At 45.1% G+C, this 14,485-nt stretch overlaps 1 protein-coding gene across 2 annotated transcripts; it reads right to left on the bottom strand.

The window, feature by feature from the left end:
* Positions 1–2,004: 2,004 nt before the first annotated feature.
* Positions 2,005–13,862, bottom strand: NPM1 (nucleophosmin 1). 2 transcript variants are annotated; one of them, XM_005493116.4, is made up of 11 exons: positions 13,702–13,861; positions 12,939–13,018; positions 10,096–10,215; positions 9,266–9,359; positions 8,449–8,549; positions 7,923–7,984; positions 7,420–7,474; positions 6,356–6,445; positions 5,380–5,481; positions 3,328–3,402; positions 2,005–2,353 (listed from the first exon to the last, which is right to left on the bottom strand). In XM_005493116.4, exons 1-11 carry the CDS (start codon positions 13,763–13,765, stop codon positions 2,315–2,317), a joined length of 882 nt encoding a protein of 293 aa, XP_005493173.1. In that variant the 5' UTR covers positions 13,766–13,861; the 3' UTR covers positions 2,005–2,314. The 2 variants fall into 2 exon arrangements, with proteins under 2 accessions (XP_005493173.1, XP_074408072.1); XM_074551971.1 differs by lacking the exons at positions 7,420–7,474; positions 7,923–7,984 and having other exon boundaries at positions 13,702–13,862.
* Between the last annotated feature and the right edge of the window lie 623 nt (positions 13,863–14,485).

Genomic DNA, 14,485 nt, shown 5'->3' on the forward strand with positions numbered 1-14,485 from the left:
TGAGGCTCTGTTCAAAGTGAAAGAACTGGCAGCTGCATGTGAACGTCCAAGAGGATACAGCTGCATCCAGAGTCACCAGATAGCCAGTCCCAAAAGGAGCTGGCTTTGGAGATGCGAGCAGCACAACAGCAGAGGTAGGGAAAAGGCCCCACAGGCAGAAGTGGGGCAGTGACCACCCCTCACTACCCCATGAACTGGCAGAGAACAGTGCAGGACCCAACCAGGGCCAAGTGAAATTATTGTTCTGCCACCAGGGTGCCTCAAAGATGCCTCAGGAGGTTCAACAGCAGCTGACGACCTACATTATACCTCAGCACCAGCACCGCAGTGATTTCCTTTAGCTGCCCATACAGGCTCAGCCTTTCCCCCACAACACTTCTGCAGAGCATGACTGCACCCCAGACCTGTTTTGGTCAGTCACCTACAGACAGACAACACCCTGGCTTCTCTTAAAACTTTAGCAATCAGAGTATTTTACTGGCTAGCAATTTCTTGCTGAAATTACTGTACAATTTTCACTTCTTTCAGCCAAAATTGAGGGCAATTTTGCTTAAATAAGCCTGTCTGTGCCATTAGCTGTTTCACCAGGGAAATCTGCTCTCACTTGTGAATATGACATCATCTATTGACATAACCCCACCAAAACAGGCATTTCAAACCGTTATACTCTGCCATTTCACATGCTGCAATTATACTCGTGCTTAAACGAATCTTTGACACAAGACTTGCAGTTTTGCTTGTCTACCATGCACTTCCCTTGGCTTTATTTTCCCCAAAAGAACTATTTGCTTCTGGAGACTTGCACTGCTTTCCATTGCACCCAGCATCTCAACTATAGGAGCTAAGGGTTTTCTAACAGCAAACATCAAAAAATAAATTCAGTGGCAAACCAAATTGTCTATGCTACCTAAACAACTTGTAAAGAATGCTGAGTAGAACAGACCCCATGCCCCATCAGCACAACCTTGTGTGTGTTCACATGTCTTGCAAAGCCACTTGCTGCAGGATCCAAGTGTGCCAAGTCTTCAAGTGGGGAAAACTCAACCTGTGTTACTCAAGCTAGGGGGTTTTCTGCTATGAGAACACAAGTCAGTTGTGTTAATTCCCAAAGACAGCGAGGATTAAAGCAGAGTTTGATAGTTACCATTGCAGTGTTTGAATGTTTTCTGAGTATTCCTCCAGTCTCCATGACTGCAGTTACTGGACACAAGGTGGAACAGTCATGCACTGATGTGACAGCAGACAGGAGCTTTGGAGTCTCATCCTCAAGGCACAGACATCCCTGCTTGCCTTCACCTGAAAGCCCTTACAAACACTGATGGTTTTACTTCATGTAACAAGAATGGCCCAAAATTTGAACTCTGGCTCTGAGCATCATGTGAAGGCAAGAGGACCAGAGAGGACTTCCTGCTCATCTAAGCTTTTGGATTTGTTGGAGATCAGTCTCAGCATTCCCAGGAATTTATCCACAGGCTCTGAACTCAGTGAGCTCTCTAGGCACACCCTACAGCATTCAAGCTAATTCTTCTCTCCACAAAATCCTCACAGGAGTCATTATGGGAGGCAGCCTCAGACTCTGCAGCTCCTCAGAGGAACAGCACAGCCAGCAAATCCCAGATCAAAAGTATCGCATTTTACAAGTGCAGTTCCAGGCCCTATAAACCCAGTAGTTAGAGAGAAACCATAAACCAAAGTGCAGTGAAGCAGGTCAGAAACTGAGATGCAGGAAGGGCTGTTTTGGGCAATTATATAATTAGTGCTCACTTTCAGACAAGAAAAAAGCCCCCTTGCCACTTCAGTCTTCTTCCCAATCATCTGCTCCGTAGCCCCAAAGCTCATGGAACTGGAGTTGTTTTTGAAGCTGACAACACACATTGTTTATGTGTACTTGCTAAAGAGAAGCAGCTAAAATACTCAAAGGTAGTTCCTCAGAGAACTTTCAAGCCAAATTATCTCTGGGTTCAGTATGCAGATCACCCTCATCCATAAAAAAAGAAACAATAGTACTGTATTAAAATACTAAATTTTATTTCTTTCACATACAATTAGTCTCCCCACCATTTCCATTTGTCTGACCACCACCATGCCTTATCAAAACATTCCATACATACTTAAAATGAAGCTGAGGGTGGAGTCCTGTCTTTAAAAACTAAACAGGCATTTTGGACAACACATTCTTGGCAAGGTAATCTGGATGACATTTATCAGACACAGGAGGGAAAGCTCTTTCAGTATTTGTAAAAAGAACAGCCAAATAATGGTTACAGAAGTAAGACTGCAGATTTTAACAAACTGTTTAAACTGTTTTCTTTTCTTACAGAGTCTGTCTCCACTGCCAGAGAGCTTGAATGACCTGGAAGTGTACACAGAAAGTTAGAAACTGAAATCCATTTTTAAAAATTATTTTTAGCTTACTATCACCACTTATTTCATAAAATACTGACAAGAAATTGCAACCAAAGTACATTCCTTTCAGAGAAAAATCAAGTTGAAAGCATGACATTGGATCCTTCTGCTAGAAGATTATTATTCCCACTAGGTCACAATAGTAAGAATTCAGTGCAGGTTAACTGGGAGGACGGGTGTGGATCAGTGAGGCAAATACTGGCTGAACGCTGCCCACCCTGGCTAATGCCACAGCAGGCCCAGTAGCTGAGGCTGATGCTTTTTAACATTCCCTCAGGAACATATCCATTTGTCCATCAGACAAGTTTACACCAAACCACTGAGGGAAGCAGCAGGAAAGCATGAGCAATTCTGTCACTGCAAAACTGACTTGGTGGAATTTTGATAGGGAAATCTAAGACACATTTTCAGCTTAGTCTGTGTTAAGTAATAACTGATTCAGAAACTTGCTTCCTGATATCACAATTTGGCTTGTGCTCTCTTTAAGAGCTCTGTTGATTCTGGGAGAGAATGTGGCAAGAATGCCATAATCTCCATCACAAAACAGCTCTGCTGTCCCAGACACCCTCCCAACAAAGGGCTGAACATTAGACTGGCTGAGGTGGCCAAATTCAGCAGCAAGGGAAACCACAGCTCATTTCCTTAGCCAATATGGTGCCAAAAGGAAAATTCTGTGGGTTTAGTAAGCAAGAGATAATTTACCAACCATATAAAAGCTGGAAAAATGCAATAAAATATTAGCTTTCCCATCTTAGCCAACTAAAACCCTTAAAACCATTCCCATATATTTAACCTGAAGTATTGTTTGTGGTTTGCAACCATTTAAAACAGTCCAAAGCTTGTAAAGATTAAAAAGTGGAAAAGAATCCCCAAGGTTATAAAAGTTTTTGGACTTTATCAAGCTGTGATGAATCCTGTTACCTTCTGGTCCTCCGTCCTGAAGCAATTCTTAACGTAGTTGGCAAATTTGGGCTCCAGCTTAGGAAGGGTAGTACCCTATTAGGAAAAAGAAACAAGCTTTAGGGTCTGCAGGTCACTTAATGCTTTCAACATATGATGCTGAAAACCCTTTGCAATACATGGAGTTGGAACTCACCTGGCAACTTCCCACACTAGTCTGCTTTAAACCATTTTAGGAAGTTTGCTTTTCTACCATGCCCAGCTATTTCTGACAGAAGTGGCTACAAACTGAATTGCTGTCCAAGATTCTTTGCTGATGCTGAAGAGCATAACAGTGTTCACCACTTAAAATCACTGTTTGTAGAAAACAATCCCATGCTACTCAGATAAATTACAATAAATTCTTTATTTATGGACTCTTACTGCAACACACAACCTGAGACCACCCTTCACAGGCAGATTTTTAACTTCAGCTCTCTTAAGCAAAACATGAACTGACCTTCCACCTATCTTTTAAAACTCACTAATACACTACTCATTAATATGTGACTTTTACTAAATTAAAGAACTGTTCTGGAAACATTTCCTTGCAATCCCTGGAATTGTGTTTGCACATGCTCTAATGTACAATGCAGATTCAGTTATTAAATCATACATACAGGTTCATCATCTTGTCTCCTAGTATCTCCAGGGAAAATAATACAACATGCTACTTTAGGAGACACTGATTTCTTTTCCATGTCCCAAAATAAATACTTCCCAATTTCTCAGGTGAATCAATTGAAATATTGCATGTCAATTAGGACAGCACACTTAGTGTTCCCTGCTAGACAGCATTCTCTGTAGAAGCACCCTTCAGCACCAGGTAATTTATTTTAAAGCTCTTTTTGCCAGCTAGCTGCTCTGCATGCATCCCTCTGCACGTGTCTACTGGGAGCAGCTCAGGCACTTGTGCTCACCCTGCACAAGCACCACTCATCATGGCTCCTGAGCCATTCCTGACACCACAGCACCTCCCTGGCTTACTGTGACCCACCATGCATCACACCAGGCTCACAGGCCAGGGCTCTGCATTTCCATCCTCATCACAGCCTGTCACTGCTCATTCTGCATCCACCCTGTATTTAAACACTTCTAGTCTCATTTGGCATTCCTGGAAAAAAGCAGCCCCAAAACACTAATGGATCTAAGCAGAAGATCCTAATTCTTTAGGTGACGTTTGTTTGCCATTTTATGGGTTTAAGAAATGTATTATCTTGAATTAAAAAACCCCATCAGCCAACCAGCAATGCTGCCTAGCACTCACATCAGCACTTGTGAGCTAGCCAAGAGGCAGGCCCTCACTCCCATGTGCTCCAAGCACAGGGATACAACACAGCCCTGGCTGGCACACACCTCAACCCTGGATCAGGAGGTAAAGAATCACCTGCTACACCCAACCAGCCTGCAACTGGATTGTCTATTTTATACCTGAATAGCTGCTAATAACAGTACTGACACCTGGTAGCAGCCAGAGCAAGTGACTGGCCTGATACCTTCGAAGGGTGAAGCATCCACTGAAGGGATTTAAGCCTGGATCCCTGCAGAAAGCAAAAGCTTCCAGGTCTGCAGCAGTGCTTGAACTCATACCACAAGCACCTATCTCCCTCTTCTGGAAGTTACTGAGCCTTACAAGCATCAGGATACTGCTTCAAGACCAAAGCATTCCAGCCATGTGAAGAACTCACTCCACTTTTACTTTAGCAACCCAAACTGTATAATGCACTATTTAAGTCATCTTAACAGTAAGTATAGCCTAAGGGGTTTTTTAAAATTTCAACAGAGACAGTTCACCAAGAAATACCAAACTTATCAGCACTACTGGAAAAATACAAACAAAGTGGTTTTGTTTCTCTTGAGTAGAAGCTTTTCCCCGCAAATGTGGTTTCATTTCTCTGAGCTTCAACATTAACACCCACTCATAGTAACAGCACAGGAATCAGCAACATCATGACCATTTATTGAAACATCCAATTCTTCTCATCTGTGGAAGTGTAAAAGAAAGGCTGAGAAACTTCATTCCCAAACACTCACCTTATCTATAGATGCTTGCATTTTTGCTTTTATCTCCTCTACTGACAGAGGGACTTTTGGTGTTTTTGGAGTTAGAGTTTTATCCTTCTTGGAATCTGGAGTCTGAAAATTATTTCATTAGTAACTTGCACATAAAGTTACAGAGAATATAAGATAAATTTTATAAAACTAGCTATCACACTGATAGTCCATACAGTTTTTAGACAGTCACAAAACCTAAATTTATGCTTCCCTCCCATTCCTTAGAAGCATGAAAAATCATGATTTTCAAATCTGGAATTATTAGAGTTAGCACAGCTGGTGTCTCATGCTTCTGGGCAGGTGCCTCCACAGCTCTTTGAATAGAAATGAAACCAAAAATAGCCAAAATTTTTAGTGATTCAGAGTTTACTCCCCATCTGCAGCCAGATTAGGTCATGCTTTAAAAGGCACACCTGCAGTGCTTCTCACATGTTGTCCTGCCATGCATCCCATGCTCATGTCTGTATGAACCCTCCTGGCACCATGTCAGAGAACATGCAGCAAGGAGAAGCTGCACAAGGCATCACAATCACACTGCATTAGCAAGGAAGGAAACTGCCAGTCCTGCAGTGGGTCATTGTCATGAGAGCCCCTTTTCCTGTGTTTCCACTGGAAAACAGCCTCCAGTGTCCTCCAGTGGAAACACACTTGGCAGTCACCCTCTTGTACTAGGTGCTGCACAAAACCAATAGATATAGTGTTTCAAACCAAAGAATTACCAGTGTTCCCAAGGGACAGCATGTCTGATTTCAGATCCAGACTGTTGTAGGTACATACTGATCACTGAAGGATTTCACAGAAAACATGAAGCAGTGAACAGTACCTTCACCATGCTTCATATCAAGATCTAAAAACCTAATTTGAATGTTAGTATGTTGTTTGAAGTTACTATTAGGCAAAAAACTAGCTTCCCCAGTAGAATCAAGCTTTGTTTTACTCAGTTGTTTTCACTCACTTTTGATTTAGATGCTGGTGTGGATGGCTTAGAGTCTTTTCCATTCTGCTTTGCTTTCTGCATATTTTTCCCTGCAACCTCACGAGCAGGCTGAAAGGCAAGCACACAAGTTCATCTGTCAAATGAACTGCAAGTAAACTCAAGACAGCATGTTACAGGAACCCAAAGGAAAACCTCTTCATACACAACAGTAACACACCCAGGAACAAGTTCTGTTACATCATTCAGTGCTGTCTTTTTTCTGTAACACAACTATTATCTCATTTGGCATTTCATCCAGAAATACTGTCTGAGATGTGCATGGGACATGATACCAAGACACAGAGTCTACAATTCCTGTATCAATCAGGACAGTTTTGTTCAGTCACCCCAGATCACCTCACATGGCTGGAATCTGCGTTTCAGACTCATTACCAGGCCACTGTGCACTGTCACTTATGGCAAATCAGTAGGGAGGGAACAGCACATGGTGAAGTAAAGCTATAAATATCCGGTTTTAAACAGTAGGTATGAACACAAAAATTCAAGCTGAAGCACACAAGTGTGAGAACAAGCAAATGCCTCCCCCCTCGCGGCACAGCTGCCCTGCAGTGCGCTCACAGCACCGCCAGATGGCCCTCGAGGGCTGAGGGAACAGCACTCCCGGCCCATCCCTGCCGCAGCGAGCCCGGCCGCAGGCTCACACATTCACAGCCTTTGCGTCTGAAGTCACTGAAAGCTCCTTTCCACAGCAGGCAGGACTGCAACTGCCAATCACAACCCCCTTTGAGCAGGATTTCATTTGCTGTTTAACAGCCATCCAGGCCCACACCAGTCTGACAGCTGCATCCCTGTGCTGGTAAGACCCAGTCACCCCTTTGCAGCCAAGGAAATAGAAATAGAACATGGACTGGATGGGTGCATTCACACTGAAGTGTTTTCACACCCTATTACAACTTCTTCACACAGGCTGAGCTAAACCTAGTGCATCCCCCATTCACACATTCCAGAGAGCTGTGATAAAGCTCATTGATTTAAGGGACTACCTGGTGGATTGCTATGGTATCACAGGATTAGCCACTTACTTTCTTTATTGGTGCTTTAATTTCTTCCTCATCATCCTCTAAGTCATCCTCATCACTACAATTAAAAAGGAAGTCACTTACCATAACTCAAGATCCACGTTAGGAATTGATCTTCCCCCTCCCTCCCAATAAAATGTTTTATTCATGAAGGAAGCAAGCAATCCTCTAAACTTTACTTTATACCTTAACACATGGCTAAGTGCTAGGGCAAGCACTACCTTTGAAGCAGCTAAATGCACTCCCTTCCCTTCAATACTGAAGGGATATATCCCTAGGGACATCCACTACTACTTTTAGAAGTTAATGAGTAACAAGAAGCCCAGTATAACATATCTGAAGAACATTAATTTACATAGCACTGTAGAGATAAGTAAGACAAGGATGCCTTTTCCCCAGTCAAGATAAAGGAGCTTTTTCACTTAGCATCCAGTTGTGTCACACAATTCATGTTCTGAAAGTTAGCCCTGTATTTTAAAACACATTATCAAAACAGGAATACATACTCATCATCGTCATCCTCATCTTCATCATCATCCTCATCATCTTCTGCTAATTTTAGTTTTTTCTTTAAGAAAGAAAGTCTGTTAAGTGTTGATACCATTTACTGGTAATAAAGAGCAACTGGCATACAAAACAACTATGGCACAAGTACAAGGCTACTTTCCATCACTTTAGCTAAACCCAGGAACTTACAGCTGCCAAGTCCAAAGCTATTGACTAGTTCTCTGCATTGCTCTGAGCCTAGGAACCTTTCCTTGTTAGGAAAGTCCAGTGCTTTAATCAGCATGAAGTGTTGCAGTACACTGATGTTTATACCAGAACGTGCAGTTACTACAGGAGACAGAACTTCCACAAAAGTAGCCATTTTATCTACCCCTTCAGCAAAATTTTGGGACCTTCTGTAATTTAGTACAAAATAATCCCATCCCACTTGTAACAGCAAGGCATCTAACTACTTCTTCCTAGAGGCAGGACTAATACCAAACAAGAAGCAAATGCTGCAAACAAAGTGACTGCAAGTCCATATACCTGTGGTGGTTTAGCTCCTCCACTTGCTGGTCTCTTTGCTGAAGCATTAACAATTTTTGCATCATCTTCCTCCTCATCTGATTCTGGTTCTTCTTCTAACGCTGATAAAGCAAAGGCAAAGTGTAAAAACCTCACCTCACTTAACAATATAAAGCAAGACTGCTAGTAAGGAACAAAGAGCATTACCCACAATTGAGTAGGTTTGGCCTGGCTGAGGTGCTGAATTGGTATCAGGAAGCTTCCCACTAGTGACCTAACCTCTGACTAGGAGATTTTCCACCTGACTGAGGCAGGTACTACTATAGGGAAATCCCAGCCAGGTGAACTACCACCCCTCACACTGGTCAGAACACTTTTCACGTACAACAGACAACCCAAAGTCAAAAATAATGTTTTCTCCAATCCTAAGGAGACATTTTTGAAAACTAGTAGAGAAACGTCAAAGAGAGTTTCCTAAAGGAGAAGACCAGTCCTGGGTTAGTTTAGGTAAGAACCAGAACTATTTCATGGGCAGTCTTCTCACACCCAGCTGATAAGCAGAAAGCCTACAGTGGGACACCAACGTTCATTTCTAAGGGAGAAATTAGAACTGAAATTCCAAGGATGACAAATGCCTCTTATCCATACAAAAACCAAGTGGCAAGCCAAGGCACGCAAGCACTCCTCCCAACCTCTGCCCTACAGCCCCTTTATGCTGAGGATGTGCCTTTAGATTCAGAGGCTCAGTACCAGCACAGGCACTGCTTGCAGCACCAGCTGCAAATCCTGTAAGTTCTGCAGGTGCTGCCAGGACACAGCAGTGAGCAGCCATACGTACCTACGAGGTGCTGACCACTGACGTACACAGGCCCTGAGCCACATTTCAACCTCAGCACCACTGGGGGTGTGATCTCGAAGCCACCCAATGAAACCTGGGAGACAAAGCATTGCTATTCAGCTGCATATTCCAGGCAAAGTGTATTTAACAGACATTCCACCCCAGTGGAAACAGCATCAACAGCTGGAGACTCCATGGCTAACCGTTACTCCAAGTTCCCTCTCAAAGGTGAATTCTATCAGTCTTAAAAGGTCAGCTCAGTGTCAATAAGCCACACACAGGGGTTTACTACACTCCTTGCTTATCCCAGTTAAAGCACACCAATTTGTTTTTACTCAGCAGCAATGTCAATTTGAACACCATCCATCCCACCTGCCCCAGCATTGTGTAGCTATACACTATCAGCAGCTGAGGCAAACCACATTCCAGATAGCAGAAATGACAACAAGATGCCCTTCCGAGAGGAGCAATCATCTTCAGAGTGGCATTAGAGCTTGGGACCTGCAGAAAAAATAAATTGCTCCCATCCCAGGTTTAAAGAAAGCAACACAACCTAAAGATGCATCTGCTTGCATATGCCTGGACTTGTCTGTCTATAGATGGCATGAATAATTCCGGTTGCTTAAAATATGTGTAATTTGAACATGTCTGTTATCTCCACATGACTCAAGCACTCTACCAGACACAAAAAAGATGTATTTACTGCATGCAGACACTTCTCTGAACACACTGTTCAGCTTCACTAAAATTTAGCTGACCCAAGCCATTTTTATCTTTTTTTCTCACTAGAGACCAAATTTACAGTAGATTCTCTAAGTTTCTGCACTTACTGTAGGCTGCACTGACATTTTCAGAGATGCCAGTACTACTTTTGTAGGGTTGCCTTCATAGTCCAGTGCTTCTGCTTCTACAATGTGTAATTCATCTTTGGCTCCAGCACCTAAAGTAACCTGTGAAGTCAAGAACAGGACACAGTCTGAGCATCTCAAATATTTTAAATCTTCTAAACTTCATTCACTATTCTGCATCATTAAATACTGAAATTTGCATTTCTGACTACAAATTATTCCATCAGACTCCATCCTAAGCTGACACCCTTTCTCCACTACACTGAAACTTCCAAGGGGCACCTCCAGGCATGTTCTGATGACAGTGAAATCAGGTCACTTGCTGCTGGATCGCTGCACCAAAAAGGGGCAGTGGCAAGTTCAGTCAGCTCCACAGCTGGTCCAAGGAGAGAAGTATAAACACATTATCTCCTCTACAGAATCACACCTATAGCTTTCCCCCTCCTGCCACATTTTATCTGCCAACTGCTTCCCTTTACCACACTGTGCACCTTTTGCTTACTTGACATTCACTGAGGACTTTACCAGCAGCTTAGCTGAATACTGTGATTTACGCACATGCCTTTTGCTGTAATTCACCACAGACTAGGAACTGCTGCCCCAAGGCATTTCTAAACTGAAGTACCTGGATCCCTTACTCTGAGTCTGGCACTTTCTGAAGAGTCAAAACTCTGCAAGGAGACAGTGATGAGGCCTGAAACTCTAGTTCACTGAACCTTGGGCCCCTCTAACAGGGGTACATGCAGGAGATGTGAAAGTCACAAATACTTCGTACTGCAACTTTTCCCAACAGCAGTGCACAAGGCTTTGTGCTTCCTTCCCTAAAGCCCAAACAAAGAAAGCTTTCCAACCCCCACGGGAGATGTGGGTGTGAACACTTCAGGCAGAGGCACAGAAGTTTCTATTCTTCAGGAGCTGAAGAGCTTTAATGAGGCTGTAATGGTCCACACTTAAGATGTATCAGACTGAAGGCTGGAAAATAGAACATTGGATTCACTACTTCTGGCAAGTTTTGTTATTAGCAATGCAAAGAAGTGAAATTGCAGCTCTGATCTCACCTCTCAAATGTGTTGTCAACAACACTGAATTGCTCAGCTAGTGGAACAAAAATTTTAGACCATGTCCTGTCATTTGCCCCAGTTCAATACTACAGCATTTTTCATTTATTTCCCGTGTGTTTGTCAAGCATCCACGCACATGCTTTAATTTCTACACTGAAGGAATGCACACCAAATAGGTCATGAAGGAGTGACCATCCCCGTTCTTAGCTGCCATTAGTAAGACATTTACAGAAATTCATCCCAGTCTTACCTCCTCTGCATCTATTCTCCTCCTTTCCTCTTTACTCCCTTTTCTTCCCGTCTTGTTTATGATCAAGTCCCCCACCACACTTGGTGGTGTAAAGACCCAGATCTGGGGGCACAGAGCAGCCCCCAGGTATTTGCTGCATTTACACCTTTTCTTTAAATCCTTCCTCTACTCAATAAGGTCTTTTTTGGTTTAACCATGTCCCACACCTTTTAAGTCTTAAAGTCTCTTTAATTCTAGCGAAGAGGTTACTGACATAAAACTTCATTCCCCCCACAAGTCTAACAACAAAGTAGTGGTGTGGATTTTTACTTCATCCTTTAGAGTACAACATCAGAAGACATGCTACAGATAATTTCGAAAATATAATAAGAAAAAGAGCTTTGAGTAAAACAATACAATTTAAGTATCACTAATTTTAATTGCATAACAAACATTCAGACAGAAGAAACCTGCATGTGGACTTGCCCTAAACATTGCTATACTCTTCTATCAAAGGGAATTTTAATTAAAAAACAATTACTCATGGTCAAGTCCAGGCTGTAGTTTTCATAATATACAAGGATGAAAAACATGATTCACATAGCTAAGACAGAAATGTTTTAAGTAACAGCAAGAAATGCTTGGAGATACTTGTTATGCAAGTGACCTCCAGGAAGCAATTATTCTGTAGGAATTAGTCCACAATTTAAAGACTCTTGTTTCCAGGTATAAAAGCTTTTCCTTGCATTTAAATAAACACAGAACAACGCCATAAAGATGCTACAACTCTTTAATTTCTTGCCTGTTAGGATGTGGCACATTATTGTTTTGCTATTCAAAAAAAACCATGCTCAGTCGAGAACAAAAGCATTGAAATATTGTGTCTGACTTGTGTGGCACCAGAAAGACCTAAGGACCCATTCAGGAATTCCCTGGGAGTCTGTCAGATGGATTATCCGAATGAAAGATGGGGTTTCCCAGTTACATCCTTGGAGAGGGCAAACCAAGGACAATAAATCAAAACAAAGCTTCTACTCTCTTATATAGATTTACTTATTATCTGCTTCTAGGAAAGAAAAAGAATCCCAGCTATGTTTGTGAACACACTGAAATGATTCTTAAAAATCAAGTTCCAGTAATCTACAAGATTGTGCCCATGTATAACTCTCACAAGTCGATCCTTCCCCCTCGGCTCCTGTAGCATCTGCACTGTTTGCCTTAGGGATGCCTCAGTGCATAGTTTAGCATTTAATTCCATTTAGCATATACTTATTAACCCACTCTAAGTTGATTTTTAACCTTTTCCAGTCTTGCATTTACTGTCTACAATGAAACATCAGTGGAAAAACGTTTTCAATACAGAAAATAGCTGAAATTACAGAATACGCTCCACTGCCAGTAAGAGATAGTTATTTTAAACAGATTTATGTAACAATTATCACCGGTATTATAACTGGAGAAGTAAATAACAGGTAAAAAACCCAACATCACAGCACACCACTACATTTCAAACGGAAAAGCTAAACACTACTTGCCGTTCTCAGAGATAACTGATGTTCATTTTCTTCATCATCTACTTTAAACTGAAACTCTTTATCCGCTTTAAGCTCGCAGCCTGTAAGAAAACAATTCAATTATAAGCTTTCTGTTTCACTTAAGACATAAGTATTTGCTAACCCGTTACTTGGCAGCTCGCTGCTTCCAGGCCTCGTTCTTGCAGGGAAGTAGCGGCACACTCCAGGCACGCACGGAGCGAACACGTGGGGAGAGGAAAAGCCCAGCGAGCGCGGCCTGCAGCCGTGCACGCAGCTCCCCGCGCGGCCCGCTCGAGCCCAGCAGTTTCAATCAGACCATCCCCGCCCGGCGCCCGGGGCCATGGCAGCTCCGCTCCGCCCGCCGTGGGCGGCCGGGCCTGCCCCGGGGCTACGGGCAGCAAGGCGCGCGCGGCCGCGGCGCTCCACGTGCTCCGCCCCCGGCCGCGCTGCCATGTGCTCGGCGGGCGCTGCCGGGGCGCCGCGTCCTTAGGAACGGCGGGAGGCACCGGGAACAAAGCGCGGGACAAAGCGGGACGGGCCCCGCCACGTGCGGGCCGCGCGCCACGTGCGAGAGCGCGGGAACGGCCGCTGCGCGCCCCCGGCCCGACAGAGCCCCCCTCGGCCCTTCCCCGCGCGCGGAGGGGCGGCGCTCGGCCGGCACAGGCCGCGGCCCTGCACGGCACCCGCACGGCGCTCGGCCCCGGGGCCTGCGGGGGCGACGGGGCCAGCGGGCCCCGGGAGAGCGTGGCGCGGCGAGCATTACCGAATAGGAAAGTCTGCGGACGCAGTGGGCCCATGCTCTCCATGTCCATGGCGCTGTCCTCCATCGCGGGGCTGAGGCACGACTGAGCGAGGCTGCTGCGCTGCGGGCGGACGCGCACTAAAGGAAGCCCCGTGCCCGCCCACTCGCTGATATAGCCTCGTGCTCTCGCGAGAGCCGAGCGCCCGTCCCTCGGTCCCCGCGTCGCTCCTGCGCACGCGCGCACGCTGACGGTGGTCGCGCGCGGGGCCGGGCGGGCCGCCAGGGGGCGTCGCGGGGCCGGGGCCGTGTGAGGGGGCCGGGGCCGTGTGAGGGGGCCGGGCCCCGCCCGGGCCTGGGACCGCCGTTATGGAGCCGGGGTCGCCCCGGCGCCGCGGGGATTGCAGCGTTTCGCTCCAAGGCCGCATCACATGCGGGGCAGAGCCATGGGCGGGGATCGCAGCGTTCCGCTCCAGGGCCGCGCTGCACGTGGGGATAGCGATGGGGGCGCGGCCACAGCCCCGGGCCTGGCTCAGGGCTTGCAGCCGGAGAGCCGTGCTGCAGTGGAACGTGCCCTCCTCGCTGTGTGACGGGAGCTGCTTGTTGATGTCATCTTTGACTAAAATAATGAATGAACGAAAGCAGGTCCCTTTGTGTGCATTACCCGTTAGGATGAGCACCCACCCCGAGCTACTGCTCCCTGTGCCGCTGGCTCTGAAGGCCAGGGACAACAACACTGTGGGAACCTCCTTTTCAGCTGATGTGATGGGAGCAAACCACTTTTTAATGTGAATTGGCACCCTGTCAC

This window comes from Zonotrichia albicollis, chromosome 15 (assembly GCF_047830755.1).
Source record: "Zonotrichia albicollis isolate bZonAlb1 chromosome 15, bZonAlb1.hap1, whole genome shotgun sequence".
NCBI lineage: Eukaryota > Metazoa > Chordata > Aves > Passeriformes > Passerellidae > Zonotrichia > Zonotrichia albicollis.